A 21025-nucleotide genomic window follows, 5' to 3' on the forward strand; every position below is an offset into this window, starting at 1 on the left:
TAAAAACTTACAGCTAACATTATATTGAATGGTGGATGAATGGAGACATTTCCTTGGAGACAAGGAAAAAATGTGTGCTATGATTACTTCTGTTCAACACTGTACTGTGGGTCCTAGCCAGTGTGATAAGATAAGAAAAAATAAAATCTATACAGATTGGAAAGGAAGGGATCAACTGTCTTTATTTGCAGACAATATATAGAAAATCTTAAGACATCTACAGAAACCACCAGAATTAATAGATGAGTTTAGTAAGGCTGTATAATACGAGGTCAACATACAAAAAAATCAACTGCACGGTAGCCAAGAACAACAGGAAATTGAAAATCAGTACCATGTACAATAACATAAAATTACAAAATAGTTATAAATACAACAAAATATGTACAAGAGTCATACATTCAAAGCTACAAAAATGCTGTTGAGAAAAATTAAGGAAGATCTAAATAAATGGACAGACATGCCATTTTCAGGAATTGAACACTCAATATTACTAATATGTCAATTCTCTCCAAAGTGGGCTAGAGATTCAATGGAATCACCACCAAAATTCCCCTATTCATTTTTTTTTCCTAACAAGAGAAACTGACAAACTGACTCTAAAATTTATATAAAAAGACAAAGGACCCAGAATAGTCAAGACAATTTTAAATGAAGAAAACAAAATTAGAGGGCTATGCTATCTGATTTTAAGAATTAGCATAAAGTTAGGACAAAAATTAAAAAAAAAAAACAGAATAGTATAGAACTGGCACAAAGTAATTCAACAGAGAAAGGATATTCCTTAACAAAAGGTGCTAGAGTAATTGAATAACTGTATGTTAAAACCAGCTTTTATCTCATACGTAATATAATACTATATACAAAATATTTAATTGAAATGGATCATAGACCTAAGCGTAAGATAAAAAACTATAAAACTTCTGGAAGAAAACTAAGAACAATCTTTTTGGCTTGGGTTAAGTAAAGATTTCTCAGCATAGGACCCAAAAAGACAAGAACCATAAAAGAAAAATGAATAAATAAATTAGACTTCCTCAAAATTAAAACTTTGCTCTTGTGATAAAGGCATACTGTCAAGAAAACAAAAAGACAAGCCAAGACTGAAAAAATATTTGCAAAACATACATTTGATAAAGGATTTGTATCCAGAATATGTAACAAATGCTTATAAGATAAACAACCCGGTTAAAAAAAGAATGAGTTAAAGATTCAAACAAATACTTCACTAAAAGATACACAAATGGTACACAAGCATGAAAAGATATTCAAATCATTATTAAGTAGTGAAATAAATATTAAAACCACAATGAGATTCTTATTCATACCTACTAGGATGGCTAAGATTAAAAAGATTAATAATAGCAAGTGTTTGGGAGGATACAGGGAAGTGAAAGCCCTCATACACTGCTTGGAATTGCAAAATGGTACAGTCACTTTGGGAAACAGTGTCACAGTTTTCTTTATAATGTTGAAAATATACTCAAGCATCCCACTCCTAGGTATTTACTCAAGAGAAATAGTATTTGTCTACAGGAAGACTTGCATGTGAACATTCATAGTAGTATTGTACAAAATAACCAAGTAATGGAAACGACCCAAATATCCATCAGTTAGTGAATTTAGAAAATAGATTGTGGTATGGTAATACATACAATGGGATAATACTCAGCAATAGAAAGGAATACATTGATTCACAAAACAACATGGATGAATCTCAAAGGCATGATGCTAAATCAAAGAAGCCAGGCATAAAGGTCTACATATCGTATGTTTCAACTTAGACAAAATTCTAGAAAAAGGCAAATTATAGTGAAAGAGAGTAGACAGTGGTTCTTTGGGGCTGGGGCCAGGGGGAAGGGATTGGTCAGAAAGGGACATGACAGAGCTTTTTGTGGTGAAGAAAATGTTCCGTATCTTGGTTGTGGTAGTTTATGACTGTATATATACATGCCAGTACTCACTGAACTGCTCACTTAAAATCAACGAGTTTTTTTTTTGTGTGTAAGTTATAATTAAGCTGATTAAAAGATAAGCTGTACATCCAAATATGAAAAAAAAGGGCATTCTCTCACTTGCAAGTAATAATTATAAAATGTTCTTTCAGTTTGGGTATACAATCTTTTCCCCTTTGTAGGATAATCATCTCAGTAGGCACATAACGTGAAGAGACTACAATGAAGTTTTTCCTCTGGAAATAATGTTCTCCATGATACTTACCAAAAGTAGTGAGTCCCTCTGAGATAGATGTGAGAACATACAGGAGTACAGGAGGATCTAAGTTGGTGATGAAACTCATGTGGTCCTGCGTAAGACATTCCAGGAGTGGATAATAAGACTGGCTCAGTTTCCGATATTGCTACAACACAGAGATAGCTAAGTGTCAAGGGACAGGGAAGCAAAAGACATGTTAAGGTCTAGTGGAAACTGCCATTTATAATATTGGAAATTGTAAACTTACCTAAACACAAATATGTAAAATAAATACATGGTACAAATGACATCATGATTCACAATTCAGTATTTAAAGGGGGTCTAATAGGAACTTCTTAATCTCTAGAAATCCTAATTTGAAGCTATAGCATAGTAAGTAATCTCAATTTTACATTATATGGCTAACACTTAAATGCAAATAAAATCTCTGTAGTATGGAATTTAGAAGGCTGAATTATTTTTCTGGATGGGGATACTGTAACACTGAATAATATTAATAGTTGCAAGGCAGCCTTTTTTTTTTTTTAAATACAAAGGTATTTGCTATTATAATAGGACTTGACATCATAGTCCATTGTACTTATAAAATGCCAATCCACCTAACTAAATCATGATTTGGTCAATGGCTTAGTATATACTATGGGCAAAAGATAATTGCATGAGAAAGATAACCTGAACAACTTAAATGGAACTCAAACCAGTTTCAAAGAAGCATAACACTCATAAGAGAAATAAACCAGAACAGTATTTATTAAAGACCACGTCCATAAGAGCACATGGGGTGCTTATTAAAAATGCAGTTTCCTGATCCCCACTCCAGATCACCACATGGAAAGCTCTGGAATGAGGTCTTGACACATGCATTTTAAACACGCATGCTAAGGGAGTCCTACGCACCCTTATTATTGAGAGGTATCAAGTTAAAGATTGCTTGCCTGTCAGAAAAAGGATTAGAGCAATTCCTGAAGCCACAATCAGTTTTTTTTGGTGGACCTCAACTGTAGTGAAGAGTCCTCTCAGTGAGGTAAGCTGTCAACACATGCCTGATCTGAGTCAAGTTTCTACTTTACAATTTGTCATATAGGCAGCCTTCAATGAGCATCCCATTCTACTACTGAGGTTAAACCACTCTGGCTTGAGATGTGGTTCTATTGAGACTACTTAGAACAGTGGAAGAGGGTGCCACTAGTTCACTGGTCCATTCTTGTCAAGCAGCATTTCTCACACAGGTTGACTAACAAAGGCCCCCGTCTCCCCTTGGCAGGGAGCAGGGGAGAAAGCCTGAACTAAGCCTGAGCATGAATTTGGTTGTTGCTGAAGTAATTACTACAACTACATTGGGCATATATTAGCTTTTTTTGTAATCAGGCAAAGATGTTTAAAAAAGGTGATAATGACAGAGCTCAGTGGAGGAGCCTGGAAATTTAAAATTCCAACCAGCACCCCTGGTGATTCTCCTGTACCTCAAAGTTTGAAAACCACTGACATAAATCATAGAAACTAGATGGTAGAGTTGAAAAGGGACCTAGAGATCACCTTGATTAATTTACTAATTTTAAAGGTGAGGAAATTGAAGCCTGGAGAAATAGAGAAGGTTATTTATTCAAGGTAAATAACTAGTGAGTGGCAGAGGTGAGACTGTGCACCTATACACTCAACTCTGAGTTCACTCTTTCTCCCACATCAGAACTTTCATGGAAAGGAAGGCCAGATAGTAGGGGAAGCTGATGGAGTAGGAGGAGGAAGGAAGAAAGGAGAAGATCTTGCAGACATTCCTGCATTTCTGCTTCAGGAAACAGACATTTTCTGAATTATGATCATGGTTGTAAGCAATTAGTTGAAATTGCTAATTACATTTTCTAGCTGCTGAACCTGGAGCACTCTGAATGACCAACCTGTCAGAGGTGGTAGCTGCAGTTTTCAAAACTATGCATTTAATTATATAGATACAGCCACTTTAGTTGTTCAAATTATGTAAGTTAAATCAAGATGCTGTCCTAAAACATAAAATGTTCTGGTGCTATCTAACTCCCTGGGCTTCATTATAACCATTCCAAGCCTGTGGTGGTGTTACTTCACATTTCACACAATGACTCCCATGATGCGTGATTGCTTACTAGCAAGTCACTGTGGGACACTGACAGCAGCATTTTGACAAAGGCCTGGAGTACATTGTCAAAATGGTTGTCCCCATACAACTTGAAGACGCCAAAGCTGACATAATTTCCACACAAGGCAGATTTGAGAGCTGAATAGCAGATGGAGATGCCCTTGAGTTTCATTGGATAAATCTGATCTTTTGAGAGGCTCCCAAGGGACAGGATCTGATTACCTGTTTTAGGGTAAAAGCAGAAAGAGAAAGTGATATAAGTAGATGTAATTCAAAGCAGTTATGAGGCACATTATTTAACATTCTTACTTTATTACTAAGGTTCACTTCCTATCATAAGACTTATACCATCCATGTAATGACAAATATAAATATATATGACAATTTACCTGAGAAGTACAAATGGCCCAAGGAAAACCAATCAAGGGTATTGGAAAAGTTTTGTATTTTTATCTGGATGGTGATTATATGAATATATAGATAGATATGAAATATGAATTCATACGATTATATGAATATATAGATAAAAATTCATTGAGTTGTACTCTTAATATTAGTTCACTTTACATACTTTATGTGTTATCTCTTCTTCAATAAGATGTTAAAAAAATAGGAGTAAATAACCAACTAAGTCAAGAAAAAAAGATAGCCTAGACTGAGATATTAAGTTACTCTAAATTCTGGGATGGATTTTCAATGGTTTTACATGAATTTGATCTTGAGTTACTTCACTTTTAGAAGACTCACAGGTTCGGTACATGAATTAGATGAAATAAGACACATAGGAAGTTCTTTGCACAGTTCATAACAAATGTTACTTCCTTTTTTCCTTAGATCATTTTTCAGATGATTATTTAAAAAACTGTACTTAAATTCTATGTTGACGATCAGAGGACAAATAAATACTTACATAATCACCTTAAGATTTTTTAGAGCAGTTAGCATTTATAACCAACAGCTTCTGTTTCTGAAATGTGTGCAAGTAAGCTATGTTTCTAGGCAATACCCAAGAATGCTTTTTGAAAAACTATAAAGTCATACGTGTTTCTTACCTTCATTTTTTCCTATTTAAGTGAGTACTGCTTCTGTAGTTGAAACTAAATTCAATTTACAATATTTAGAGGTAATACTATTGTGGTTTTGTACTGCCTCAATCCGGCTACCTAAGAATTAAGTTTCCCAGAAGTCATTTCCCTGTATAGTAGTGGGCTAGAATTGGGCAAAAGAGAAACCTGCATTTGTAAGGTCCAAGTGACTAACAGCCATGTTTTTGTGAAAATTACTGTCATCACAGATGGTGAAAAAAAGAGCATAAATGCCATTGGGTTTCACTTTGTCCTTATTCTTTCCTCCTCTGTGACTAGAATCACCAACTCTCTGATGAATGACTTCAAGGCCACCACCAACTACCGTGCAGCAAATTTCCAGAATGGCAGCTATGCAGAAGCAACAGTCTTCCAATGACTTCTATCCTACACCAGTTCCCCTTTCACTCCACATCTTTTCACGGCATGTGTCCAGCTTCTAGATTTTTGCAAGCTCCAATTTGTCCATCTATGCCATTGTTTCAGGAGGGCTGATTAGTGATTTTTCTCCTAAATTTCAATTCTCGCTTTTGATCTATTTCTCCATCTTCATCCAAGATGGTGCAAAATCTAATTCATAAAATAAATTCCCTATTCTGTAAATGTCATAGTGCTTGTCTTTCCCTGTTTGGACCCTGACAGATGTGTGTATTATGGTAATCACATGTGTATCAAGTGGTTAAGAAGGAGCAATACTTCTGGTGGAGCATGAAACACAGGGCCGCTTCATGGCAGTCTCTTCCCCTTGCTGAAACACCTCCATGCACAGGTCTTCTTCTGTGCATCCCTAGAAGCCCACAAGGCTTTACTTATAATTTACACATCCAAATGACAACACCTGACCCACACCTTCAAACTAGAAGGCTGAGACGGATCCTGGAATTTACTCCATATTAAATTCTGTACCCTCTCTCATGACCTCATCTTAACTTACCTTAGAGATATACAGTAAGTTCCATAAAGATTCAACTCAATATGACAACATTTACTTAACAGCTACTACGTGTGAGGTGGTAGGACAAACAAATGAATGAAATAAAATTTCTGCTCTGAGAAAAGTTCAGTCTGGTGAGGGAAATAGACTTATAAATCAATGATCCCATACAATGTGACAAACACAGAGAGGTGTGTTAAAATGTTAGGGGAAAGAAGAAGAGACTGGCTGCTTGGGCAGGAAGGCAGTGGGGAAAGGCTTCCCAGAACAGGTTATTTCTCAAGGACCAAACACAGTTTTCTAGGTAGACTGAGAGGGGGAGGAGTGTGTGCTGGGTATATTAAGTGCATAGGCACAGGGGTCTGAGAAAGCAGGGTACTGTGGGAGAAGAAAGTTCTCAACCACTGCTTTTCTACCTTTGCTCAAATTCAATATAAACCAAGGTAGACATTCCCCCATTCTTTCTTTCCCAGAAAAAGAAAAGCACTGCTTGTATGTGATGAAAAGAGCTAGGGTAATTTGGGGGTATGTATGGTTTACACATTCTGGTTTGTTGGAAAGGTGCCAGAGTCAAAGGGAGAAAACTGGATCATCTTTTGGGGTCTTTTTATGCTGATGTCCTTATGGGAGAATTAAACGTCTTATATTCTGTAGCAAAAGGTGGAATAGGCAGACCAAGAACTGTGATGGTCAAAATTTAAAATTTTGATTTTAAAGTATTGGATAACCTATCATCAAGAAGGATTGCTTATTTAGAATTACAACTTTCCTTTCTGTGTTAAAGTTCAATTTAATATACATAACATGTCTTTTGGACTGTTCAGACATATCTGTGTTAATTTGTGTACCATCATGACCTTGGAAAATTAGAATGAGTAATACTTTTGAAATAGGAAACTGCATCTCCCTGTGCCCAGGTGCCTCATCATTCCATGGTGGTGATGAAAGACCATGGGAGAGAAGGCCTGGCCAAGTCATTTATTCACTGTAATTCAGCTTTATTTAATATATGATATTCAACAATACTTATTGCAATTGGGTGCCCTGTCCCCCAAAAGCTTAACATCTCACAATTAGACTCACATTACTGTAAACAAAAGTGACAGGGCTGAAGTTTGGTTGTGAAGTTCCTTTATAGGTGTGACAACCCTCCTTGTCTACCCTGTTCACCCCATGACTGGAAAGTGCTACCTCCCTCTTTCCTTCAGGAAAGAAGCTCCTGGGATGCAGATCTTATATGAACTGATGGACAGCTGGCAGTGAAGGCACTGTCAGGCTGGAAGCCACTGAAGCCAGTGACAGTTACCACCCTGGTACCACTGTAGCAGCACAAAAGGAAGTGGTATGTGCCTTAATGAAATAAAGATTTCCAAACCTGAGAATCAAAAGAAAAATCTCTAATTGTTTCCCACTGACTATAATGCCAATGATTGTGGGCAGGAGAATAGGTACTGTTACCTTAACATTAGGCCTGGGCAAATGGGTGCAGAGGCTGCCCTGGGGCTCAGGGAAAGAACACTGTGAAGTGAATGGATGATCCGGCCAAAGGCCATTGTGGACAAGAGTGGGGGGCAGAGGTATCATGGAATTTCTGTTCTTACTCTTGTACATGTGCAGCAGGAAAAGAAATCTCGTTAAAAATAAGGAAAATAAGGAAAAAACTGAGAAGCTCAGAGGACTCCTGATACAGATAATGCAGCTTATTAGAAACATTTTCCTCATTATTAGCTCATATTAATTGTTTGGGTTCTTCTTTTTAACCTCTATTCTCTGTCCTTTTTTTAAAAACTCTTTTTGTTGTTGTTTTGTTTTTTTGGGTTAGCTTCTAGTACTCAGAAGTACTCTTCTAGACAATTCTCAAGATCTAGATTCAGAAAAGGACATACATTAAAACTGCAAAACCTCCTCTTTTGTTTATCTGAGATCTACTTCAGGTCTTTAAAAAAAATTTTTTTAAACTTTTTTTTCCTTCTGAGACCCCACCTCTTCCTTGAGTGACTGACTCCATGATGTTCTCTTCCTACACCCCAAGAGGCATGGCCTTCCTTCATAGGCCTCAGCTGGAGAACTATATAAAAGATAATATTCTAACAGAAGATTAACATATAGTGCATGAGGTAATGTTGAACCAGGTAGGCTTCTGAGACATACTGATTGGAGTTTGAATCTTACATCTTTCCTTACTACCTAGGTGTCTGAGCAGACCATCAACTTCTGTAAGTCAATGTCTTCATTTATAAAAATAAGGATAATAACAGCACCTACCTATAACTCACAAGGCTCTTATGTGGAGTAAAGGAGAGAGCATATGTAAAGTGTTTACCATAATAACTGGCACAGCACTCAGTAAATGTAAACTATAACAACATATACAGCTGGGGGTTTATTTCTTTTTGAAGTCTAATAGCCTGTAAGTTCACACATAGGGGAGTTATGGCCTAGGAAAGAGGAGGAGGTGAAGCTGGGTGTGTGGGGCATAGAAAAGTATACTTCCTTCTAATACATGATTCAAAGTGAGGTCATGGATATATCTTTGAATACCTTCCCTCCATTTCTTCAGTAGAGAATCAGCTGCATGGGGTCACAAGGTGGTTCTTTACCCCACATTCTACCAATTCTCTGTGTCCTCAAAAGAATACTTAAAAAAGAAGGTTCAAGGGATAAAACACTATAGTAGCATCTTGTACCAGGAAGAACTAATAGTATGAACAATGCTATTCCTGGCTTATAAAACAATCCATTACATTGATTTACTTTTCTTTTTCCCTTTTAATCTCTAAAATTTTAAAGTGATACTTAGCTGACAGCTCGATAGGTTGAATGCCTTCATTCATCATCAGAACTGTTATGGAAAGAGAACCACAAGCTTGTTGATATTACTATAGGTCTCTCTGCAAAAATCTTATGAGGTCCCTGGACATAAATGATTTGGGACAGAACTGAAGCTATGAAGAATGGAAAGGAATATAGTATTTCCATTTCAGATGAAAAAAGATTAAAAAAACAGGGCAGTGTTGATAAGGATACAGGAAAATAAATTGTTGGAGAGGTAAATTAGCATAATCATTCTAGAGGGCAATTTGATAATATTTATTAAAAATATTTAAAATGTGTAAATCCACTTCTGGGAATATATTCTAATTTTAAAACTTCATTACAATATCTGCCTATCTACTAGCTAGCATCTGCACTCACGTGCACGGTCTCCTGTAAAAGCCAACCCTTCGATATGTTCAACTAGCTTCTATCTCCTCTTATGTACTTAGGACATGGCACCAATAAATTTCTCCCTTTTCCTCCTATGCAATCTCTTTTTTCTATTAGATCATCTCTTTGGAATCTAAGTCATGCCATTATATCTTCCATTAAAAAACAACAACAACCTCTTGGCCTTACCTCCCTGCTAGATAGTACTCCTCTATATAAAACTCTTCCAAAGAACTGTCTTCACGGTCTTCAATTCTTCTCCTCTCATTCTCTTTCATGCCCACTCCACTGAAAATGCTCTTTTCAAGGTTCCCAACAACCTCTTTGTTGCCAAATGTAATGGTCAATCCTTATCTTGATTCATGGACAGCTTCTGCTCCAGCTGACTACCTCTCTTTCCTTGTCTTCCAAGACACACACTCCTGATCTTCTTTTAACTTCAGTGCTGCTCCTTCTCACTTTTCCTTTGCTGGATGCTCTTCCCCTTTCCCTTTAACACTGGAGTACCCAGGACTCAAACCCAAGTCTTCTCTATTTATATTCACTCACCACCTAGGTGGTGATCACCTAGGTGATCTTCACAATTTTTGCAACTTTAAATATCATCTAAAAGTCAATGACTTCCACATTTGTTTCTCTAGATTGGCCTTAACTCCAAACTTCAGACTCACATCGCCAACTCTGTGTTTCATATCCCCACTGGGATGTCCAATCAACATCTTGAACTGAACATGACCAAAATGGAACTTTTCATTCTCCTCGCATGCATCTTAGTTAACGGTAACTTCATACTTCCAGTTGTTCATGCCAAAATTTCTTGACTACATTATTTCTCTTGTACCACATTTTCAACCCATCAAGAAATTTGCTTTACTTTCAAAGTATACCCAAAAATCTAACCACTTCTCACCACTCCTACTATCACCTTGGTCAAAGCCAATATCAAATCATGTTACTCCTCTGGTCAAAACATTCTAAAGTTCCTCTATTTCACTTGGAGTTAAAATCATAGTCCTGATAATTGTCTGCAGGGATGACTTTACATGAAATTGTTCTTGTTATAATGCCCCCTTTTGTTCACTTTGCTCCAGCTACTGATTGCTTGGCTGTTCTTCAGACATGCCAGATATACTGTTGCCTCAGGACCCTAAGACTTGGTATTCTATCAGTCTAGAATATTCTTCCCAGAGATATCCACACAACTAACTCCCTTATTTACTACATGTCTTCACTCAAATGTCACCTTCTCAATGAGGCTTACCTCTATCCCTTTACTTAATTTACTGTAACACGTTCTCCAATTTCTGGTACTTCTAATGTTCCTTCTCCTTCCTTCCTACCTCTCTCTCTCTCTCCCTACTCTCCCTCTCTCCCTTCCTTCTTCTTTCTTTCATTGCACTTATTACCTTCTAACATACTAAGTGATGTCTTTTTCAGTTTTGCTCACTGATGTATCCAGAGTCAGGAACAGTGCCTCTGCTCCCAACATACATTTGTTGAATGAATGAAGCTCACAAAGCTAAATGTACAAAGTTGCTTACTGAAACAAAGTATAGGATAGTAAAAAATTACATGTTTATAAAAAATCACATTTATTAAAAGGTGAATAATAAATTATAGTATGACCATAAAATGTAGTATTTTGCAGCTATTTAAGAAGATGTGGTAAGGATGCCTGGCTAGCTCAGTCAGGGAGTGGGTATGTCCAACTCTTGATTTCAGGGTTGAGTTTGAGCCCTACATTGGGTGTAGAGATTACTTACATAAATAAACTTGAAAAAAAAACCTTAAAAAATAAATATATTTATATATATTAGCATTGAGCAACGGCCATTATATAAGTAAAAAAGTCAATTACGTATTAGCAAGTATATTATACTACTTTTGAAAAAATATATCTATATGTACACATAAAAAATATGAAAGAACACACACTAAACTGCAAATGATGGTTTCCTTTGGATGATGAGATAATCAAGATTTTCACTTTCTATTCTCTAGAGCAATTCTGAAATTCTGCAGTTTGCTAATAGACCATGCTAATGCTTTGTATTCATATAATTTTGTAAAAGCTACTGTCTGCTTCAAATAGCGTCTTTAAACTTCTGGGCCCTATTCTATTCCTTCAAAAGATACTTCCTTATCTGACTCCTCAGTTTGAGTTAGAAGCTTCTGGGCTACCATAGCACTCTGTATGCCTCTCAAGCATAAAAGTGAGTACAACGCATCCTAAGTCTTCATTTACTTGACTGAATCCCCTGCTGGACTCAAGTTCCTCAAGAGAACAATCAGTAAGATTCTTTTTAGTGTGTTGTAAGTCTTATTCCTTATAACTCTCACACCATCAGACACAGAGTAAATGCTCAATAAATGGATGAAAGAATCCACTGCACTCTACACATTTGTTTGGAGATCACTCTAATTTGATAGCTTATTCAGTATTTTCTGCTTGTGTGCAAAGGGGAGGCAAGTCCAACATGTGTGGATCTGCTATGGAATGTGTTCCTCAAGGTGTTGCTTTGGTAAGCCACCTGATCTTGGTGCTGGGATCCTCAAAGTGTTCTTCATTCCACTGCCTCCAGAAGACTTTTGTGAACTTTACTGTACTACTTTGTCACTCTATGTCCCCAACCAAGTTTCTTATAGGATGTAAGGCCATGTACATGGTCCCTGGGTAGTTTGTTTTAGAACTGTTATTTCCTGGTGACATTTTATGAAGTCTCTAGTTATTTCAAGACCAATGCATTCTTCAACTACCTTTTAGTAATCATTCAAACATAAATATACAATCATAATCCTTCATCCTTACAATCCTTGTAATAGTACATGCCAAGTAAATTAAAATAGTAATTTTCAAGCTCTTTTACCAAAAAAAAAAAAAAAACAAAACCCAAAACAAACAAACAAACAAAAAGAAAACAAAAAAAAACCACAACACTTTTGAAAATGGTGATCCCTTTTACAAACAAATCTAGTGCAACTGCATAGCTGGGTGGTTCTGGTCAAGGCGGCAGTAGGTTGCCTTCCTCCCCGCTATCTGAAAGGCCTCCATGGTACTTTCACAGATTTCTTGGGCTGTGCAAAACCCAGTTGGAAAACCACTGGTCTGTTTTCTAGGTCACAATAAACAACAGTGGTTTGTACACTGCTTTACAAATCCAATTTAAGCATAGGATTAAATCGTACCTTAAATGCACGTGGAGCATATATACTGCTTTAAAGAACCCTGATGTAAATTCTTACATGTAGTGAATAATCATAACTGTTCTACTGATTTTTAAAGTTTAGGTTTTCACACACTGAGCTCTCTTAAAATCAGGTATCTAAGGAGGGAATAAAAGCCTTTCCATTTTGGCTAGTCTTATAAGAATAATCACTATTTCTCCCTTCTGTGCACTCTTCAACCAATAGATGTCACTAAAGATACCAATACCCAGAGGCTAAGGGAAGAAAAGATTAGACAAATGGAAATTGAGCATAAGAAACATCCAGTTCTTAAAACTGAGAAGTAGGTTTCCAAAGTAATAACATTTATTACATTGCATGCAACATTTTAACCAAAAATTTAAGAAAGAAATTTCTTTTATTAAGTTGCTCAGGCTGAATGGATCACAGCACTAAGTTTTGAAATACATGTTCTTGAAGCAATTTAAAACTCATTAGAAATAATAGGCTTGGGCTAGTAGAAAATGTGGTAAAATTTAATCCTCATCCAAATGTTACCTGGGCTGTACAAACAGGAAATTGTTTTGTGCTACTGTGGCTAACCTCATTGCTGACCCTGAGCTGTAATGGCGAGAACAGCTGAGAGCTGAAGCAAAATTAAAAACTTACATCAAAGTATATCATGACAGAATGCAGATAAATAAAACAGCATATCAAAAGTATTATTTTTCTGCCAGTCTCACTGAGCAGTGAGGTAGAGGTGTTCTACAAAATATGCAACAAATCAGGTGCATGTGGAAAAGACTCCCCATGACTGCACCGCCCCAATCACTGACTACCCAAACACTGCCCATGAGACGTGAGCAAAGAAAACCAGTGAAGATGGGGACAGAAGGGATCACAGAATGTTCTGGCCTCTTTCCTCCATGGGCTTTCTTGCCTTCTGTTTGCTTACTAAAGAAATAATGCAAAAAAAAAAAAAAAAAAAAAAAAAAAAAAAAAAAGAAAACAAAAAACAAAACAAAAAACAAAAAATAAAGAAATAATGCTGCTCTTCTGTGTCCTCCCAGTCACACTCTCCCTCATCTTCCAACCTCCTGGATGGTGACCACATGATCTCCTTCCAGGAGCATATTACAGTCTCCAGAGGGAAAAGCATACATAATAAAGCATTATAGGGGTGAAGATAGATCAAATCAGCTTGGCTGATGGGGCCTGCATGGGAATCAACGAAGGGCAAAAAACATTTTTCTATTATTCTATGTAAAGCGCAGGTGTCCAAGTCACTACTTACAAAGTTGAAGGACATTTTCCCACTGAGCCTTTGGTTTTCCTTAAGTTTTAGGATAGAAATCACCATACTTTAAAGAATTGTGCTTCCTCATTAATATCCAAGGCACAATCTTCCTGTGGCAATTCCCAAGTGGCAATAAGGACTATGGAGTCCTACAGGACTATTGTTTGAAGTTATACAGACTTTGAATGAAATTCCAATTCAACCACTTGCTAGCTATGCAATTTTTGGCAAGTTTCTTAATCTCTATGGGCTTCAATTTCTTCATCACAGAAGCTAACTGGTCTAAAAGCTTGCCTTATGAAGTAGGTATCCTTTTCTCTGTCTAACCAGAAACTGAAGCAAGAAGGGCTTAAGCAACTTAGCCAAGGCCAAATGAGTACTGAGTGGCAGAAAATAATAACCACCTTGAGGAATAAATAGGCTAATGAATGATAAATGGTCTAGTGTAGGAGCAGGCATGTAATAGCTGATTAAAAAATAAAAGCTACCATTATTATTGGTCCAACCCAAGGTACAGAGCCTTACTTTAGTGTTCTAGTTTTTCCTTAGGGTAAGAAAACGTACTGGCTTTCCTTCTCGAGAATGCCTTGAAGGTTTTTCTCTTTTATGCTTCACCTCCTTTCTCTTCTTCCTACCCTTCCTTTCTCTCCTGTCTGCTGCTCTTCTTCTTCCTCCAATGTAATCCTCACTTAATTAACTTTCTCAACTTTTGCTGCAATGCCTTTGCCCGTGTCAGACAACCTGACAGAGGACTAGGTACCCTTTGGAGATTTGGCATTGTTCTGAGATTCTTTTTGGTGTCTCTTGCTGGATGTACATTCTGTACGTAGGGGCCCAGTAATGCTGGAAGAGAAAGTCACTGCTCTTAACAGTCCTACTGTAATAGTGAATATGCCCCAAAGGAAAAATTACACTTAGTGAAAGAAACTGGATCCAGAAAAAAAAAAGGGGGAAAGATATAGTCATGATTGGTAACAGAAATCTAACATTTCTGTAGCTAAAGCTCTATCAACTACTAAGAAATCCTTATAAGTACACTGTTTCCTAATAAATATTATTTCCTTTTTAAAAGCAAGGAAATAGAAGCAAAATTCTTATTATAGGCCGAAGGAAGTAGAACAGTGTGGTCCAAGCTGGGGCAGAACAAAAAAATTATGTGGTCAGTGAAACCTTGTCTGAAGAAGTGAGTGTAAGAGAATGACTTTGGATTAAGGAGATGCATGTTCACTGAATGTGACACTCCATGTCACACCCTGTGGGAAGCCCTTTTCCTGGAGGAGCTCACTTAATCACCTCTTCTAAGTGGATGCGTAGGTCAGCACATAGTCTAATCCTAATTGTGTGTATGAGAAAACTAGGCATAAAGGAGCATGGTGTCTTGGTAGAGGGTCATGGAGCTAATAAGGGTTGGCACTATGATTGGTACTCAGATCTTCTAATCTCCAAAAACATGCTTTTTCTTTTCTTTTCCTTTCTTTTTTTTCTTTTTTAAAGTAGGCTCCACACCCAGCATGGAGCCCGGTGTTGGGCTTGAATTTATGACCCTGAGATTAAGACCTGAGTTATTATCAAGAACTGGATGCTTAACCAACTGAGCCACACAGGTGTATGCTTTTTCTAAGACACTATTTTGGGAAATGGTGTAGATATGTATCTTTGTATGGTAAGACAACGAAAGGAATTAGATATACATTGGAAGTACAACAAACTGCACTGAGAATATTTGAAAAGGAGTTCATTTTCACCTTTAGGAGGCAAAGCATTTCTATTTTATATGATACTAATGTGTCTCTTTTCAACAGATAAAAAAACTTGTGACAATGTAGTTGTGGTACAGAGTGCAAGTTTACTGCCTTATATAGGTGCTTCCTGTAGTTTTTCTACACTTATAATCTCAAACTCTACAAATCAAATGCACAATTAAGACTAAGCATTTTTTTTTAAAGATTTTATTTATTAGAGAGAGAGAATACAAGCATAAGTAACAGGGAGGGGTAGAAGGAGAGGGAGAAGCAGACTCCCCATTGAGAAGAAAGTCCGACTCGAATCCCAGGACCCTGGGATCATGACCTGAGCCACAGGCAGACACTTAACTGACTGAGCCACCCATGTGCCCCAAGACTGGGCATTTTTTTTTAACAGAGGCCTACAATGCATAGATTATCTTCCTAGAATGGGTTTTGAATTCAAGTGAAAACAATTTAAAACAATTGTTCTTCTGCCTTTTTTTAAAAAAATAGGCTTTTACTTTTAAAAAAGAAATACACTCTCAGTGGTTGTTCCTATAAATATGTGTGTACACACTCATAAACATACTTAAAGAAGCTTTACAAAATTTTGCAAAATCTGGTTCAAGGTACTCAAAAAGAAATATGAGAACTACAGGCAGCTTTTGAGACCAAATATACTCAGAGTTGGCTACTGATTTGGAAAAGCAAGAACCGATAGGCAAAAAAGAAAACAGAGAATAAGAGAAGAGGGCATAGGGAACCATCTCTGAAGGAGAAGACCACTGCACAGAGCCCCCAGCCTTTAGGCAGCACGCAGCCAGAGGGGGCACAAACCAGCAGAGGCTTCTTAACCATCCTACCCCCATTCCCAGGTTACATACAGTTCTCAGAGAGTTGAGAATTTCATTGATGAAGCTGTCAGAATTGTCAAGTATTAGGGTTTATGGTAATTCTAAGGTTCAATTCTAACTGCTAACTGAATTTTTTGACAATAATTGAATAGGACCAACTTTATTACAGAACTCTGACTATAAGGGTGCAGTGTCCAAAATTCACTGTAATAAAATATTTACTGCTCTTTAGCAGGATATTTTTCCAAAATTCAGTGCTGGTGACATACTGGTTTAAGCATTCCTTGATTCATCATAGAAAATCCCCTGATGTAATTTCTGGCAATTTTGAATATGCTATAACTTTTTAATATTCTATCTAGTGTATTCTCTTTGCCTACTGACGCTGCAATTTCATCCAAAAGAAATTCATCAAGTTGGTCAGGCATGATTTGTAGTCAAAGGCACGCTGCTTACTTACTTTTGATGCCAATATGACAGCTACCTGGCTTTTTGCATTCCTATTACCCAGTTCACAAATTCATACAGATACAAAGGTTCAAGAGAACAAAATAACTAACATCTTTCTTTTCTCCAAAGAGATAAAGTTATATTGCTGAGACAAATATGGAAAAAGATACTCACCATAAGTGCAAATCATTTTACTAGCTTCTCTGAAGAGAAGAATTCCATTAGGAGATGATACATCAAAATTCAAACGCTGGGATCTAAGAAATACAACAAAAAACCAGACCCTATATGTAGATAAATAAACCAGATGTAGATTTAAAGTGCCTAACATTTTCATTTATTAGAAGTGGCAGCAGTACAATTATCCCTTTTTTTGGAAAGATTTATTTACTTATTTTTTTGGAGAGAGAGAGAGAGAAAGAGAGATGGCAAACAGAAGAGCATGAGCCGGGGAGAGGGGCAGAGGGAGAGAATCTCCAGCAGACTCCCAGCTGAGCATAGAGCCCAACACGGGAGGATCTCAAGACCCCTGAGATTATGACCTGAGCTGAAACCAAGAGTCAGATGCTTAACCGACTGAGCCATCCAGGCGCCCCTGCAATTATCCCTTTTTAAAAATGCCATTCCATTAAACAAGTGTTGATAAAATATGTATGCTGATTTCTCACTATAAAGACATTAGGGGAATTAAGAAGCGTTAATTTCATTCATTTGCTGATTCAAAGAATTCGCTTTTATCTATCAAAACAAAATCTTGACATCCCATCACAGACTTCTTACTCTCCTCTCTTTCCATGCAAAGTGGTTGATAGATAGTAATTAAAAAAAATGTGTGAACATGTATGTTTATATAAATACCTAGAGGTTTACATTTGCAATATCCTGTAATGCCCCATACATATTTTTAAAACAAATTCTAAATTTAATTCCATCTACACAGATGGAATACCTAGGTACTTTTATTTTTTTTTATTTTTTAAAGATTACTTATTTATTAGAGAGAGAGAAAGAGAGAGAGAGACAGGCAGAGGGAGAAGCAGGCTCCATGCAGGGAGCCTGACGTGGGACTCGATCCCAGGTCTTCGGGACCACACCCTGGGCTGAAGGTGGCACTAAACCTTTGAGCCAAGGGGGCTGCCCCCTAGGTACTTTTAATATTGCTCATATGCATAATGAATCATCTAATACTTCAAGTGTATTTCAAATACATTAAATTCCATTCAGACTATAGTTTCCATCGCACATAGCTCAAATAAAGAGAAAGGAGTCCTAGAAGTTCTCAGTGAGAACAATTCTACTTCCTTGGTTTCTGAAAGGTGGAGAAACAGTATGAACAGAATAAAGGACTGACATGCCATCCTGAAATAATATTTGCTTTTTTAACATCAGTTTGGCTTCAGTTGGCTCTGATATGCCTTGTCTCTGTGCTTTTAAGAAACTATGGTATATATTTTTAAAGGACTAGCAAAAAGCATGAAACCAGGTCCTAACATGAAATCTCAAAAAAAGCAAAGATACTTGCTAAAGTCCTTTTGCCAGGAATGGTGAATTGTTGCTTCTCCACGTTTTTTCAAAATGCTTTAGAATAAGGTGCAATGATAACTTATTGGAAATACTGTGAACTTTTGATTGTTGGTATACAATTATTGAATAAAGAAAAGAAATGCACACACATAATTCACATTAGATTCTGGAGAAATATAGACAAGATAACATATTTTCCTGAAATTACGGATTTTCACTAGGTACTTCTTATACAAGTTATGCTAGATATGAATCACTTACCTATGGCAGGTATCAAATACTTTACAACATAGAATGCAATGATTTTTCATTTAGTATTAAATGTTATATCAGTAATATATAATATCAATAATCTAGTTGAAAACATTGTAATTTCATAGAAAATAAATCTAATATGAAATACACAACCACTCTTAGTATCTAAGATCCATCAGAATTTTTTTTAAAGATTTTATTTATTTATTCATGAGAGAGAGAGAGAGAAAGGCAGAGGCACAGGCAGAGGGAGAGGCAGGCTCCATGCAGGAAGCCCGAGGCCGGATTCAATCCTGGATCTCAAGGATCACGCCCTGGGCTGAAGGCGGTGCTAAACTGCTGAGCCACCTGGGCTGCCCCATCAGAGTGGTTTTTTAAAAAACAAACAGTTTTAAAATGAATCATACTCACATTTCTTTATTTGCCAGGTCTTTTTTCCACCTCTTGTTTAATAGATTTTAAATTATTACTGTGAAAAACCCAGCACGAGAGATAAAATTACAGCTGCAGTCCATACTCCTTCCCTGTCTGGATACCTCCCTTCCAACACGCAATTTAAGAGAAACTGATGAAATAGGACGGCTATGTGACAGGTAATCTGGTACAAAGCCATATTCACAATGACATATTTTAAAGGGGAAAAACCAATTAGCTTTTTGCAGTTTTTCTTTTAGCTACATCTTTGTTAATATTTACATGCAGGGTATCTGAATCTTTGCTAGTATGTGCAAATTAAAAGGTCAACTAGGTATTTTTTTTATTATTAAGTTTTTGACCAGGCAATTTGTAAGAAGTGTTGTAGTTGCAAAAAAATGTGTTATAATAGTTGCTATATGTTTCACTTTGAAAATATTTTTATTAAGTATAAATAACATACAGTGCCATATTAGTTTCAGAACCACCATGAGTTTACACCTTATACCTGTTACAACAGCTAGAGTCAAAGAGACAAGAAATAACAAGTGTTGGTGAGAATGTGGAGAAAAAGGAATCCTTGTGCACTGCTGGTGGGAATGCAAAATGGTGTAGCCACTATGGAAAGCAGTATGGAGGGTGCTCAAAAAATTAAAACTAGAAATAGCATAAGATCCAGTAGTTCTACTACTGGGTATTTACCTCCCCTCTCGCAAATGAAAACACTAATTTGAAAAGATATATGCACCTTTATTTATTGTAGTTGCTATTTAAATGAAAATGTTGAGCACACAAATCATCCACATACTAGCATATTGACAAAGAAGAAGTAGATAACTTAGGAGTCAAATCAGGGACAATCCGTGGGGCTTCTGAGACAAACTAGGTGTCCATGAACTGCTCTGGGACTCAGTTCCCTTCTTCATAAAGGAAGCAGCTCAACTCAGAGACCTCTAAACTTCTTCTCTGCTTTAAAAATCTATGGAATTGCAGTAAGCATGAAATTAAAATTAAATTTAAATTAAAAGAGCTCCCTTCCTCCATCTGTGCCTTTAAATATTTTAAGTAATGGTGGTGGTAGTCTTCCCATTTTTCCTAGTTCCCACAGTTCCTTTATACACCTAAGTATACTATGCTCTTTCTCCCAAGAGGTCTCAATCTTAAGTCTCTAATTCTATTGCTTTTACCAGTTTTCTTAAGATTTTTGGTTTCTGAGTTCTTGCTAAGCCTTGAATGTGCACCTACCAGGCAGGAAAATCTGACTTCCTGAGATGCTGCGAAAGAGCAACTGTTTTTTTCTCCCCCAGTGCACTTCTTACCTGTTTTGCATCAGTTCTGCCATAAGTTTTAAGATGGGGGTGGTGCATGCTGGCTCTCCGTACCACCGCTCGATCGTCCTCTGAAGAATGGGAAGATATGTGGGGTATCTTTTAAAAGCCTGTTAAAGAACTTAAGGGTCAAAAGAAATATTGTTCCTGAAAATTAGTGGCACTTAAAAAGGATAAAAGGGATCCACGTTTGTTCCGTGTTTAGTATACAATGGCAATTTTATAAATTGCTCTCCCTAATCTGTACAGCTGTACATTTTTGGGGGAACTGTAAATGATCTGCTCTTCTCTGTAATATACCCCATATATTATGTTCCTTCATTTTCGGTATACACTATAAATAAAAGACACACCCTTTACGTAGCATATAAGTAACACATTTAAAGAATTGTGCTTAATGCTGTAGGAAAGGAAAAGGAATTTAATGATGATAAAAAAACATGTGAGTTGTTAATTCAAAT

General features: G+C 36.8%; 1 protein-coding gene across 7 annotated transcripts in view; it reads right to left on the minus strand.

Annotated features, from left to right (window-relative positions):
- The window catches only part of RANBP17 (RAN binding protein 17), a 301345-nt gene that overhangs the window by 37299 nt on the left and 243021 nt on the right, over window positions 1-21025 (minus strand). For all 7 annotated transcript variants that reach the window (XR_007410239.1, XR_004814857.2, XM_025434993.3 and 4 more), the window contains 4 exons: window positions 20556-20663; window positions 17218-17300; window positions 4332-4546; window positions 2221-2359 (listed from right to left, as the gene is read on the minus strand). Coding sequence is in view for 5 of the 7 variants with exons in the window: in XM_025434993.3 (XP_025290778.1) it covers window positions 2221-2359; window positions 4332-4546; window positions 17218-17300; window positions 20556-20663 (545 nt within the window). In the remaining 2 variants the exon portion in view is untranslated. The remainder of the gene's footprint in view (window positions 1-2220; window positions 2360-4331; window positions 4547-17217; window positions 17301-20555; window positions 20664-21025) is intronic.

This window comes from Canis lupus, chromosome 4, assembly GCF_003254725.2.
Source record: "Canis lupus dingo isolate Sandy chromosome 4, ASM325472v2, whole genome shotgun sequence".
Lineage (NCBI taxonomy): Eukaryota > Metazoa > Chordata > Mammalia > Carnivora > Canidae > Canis > Canis lupus.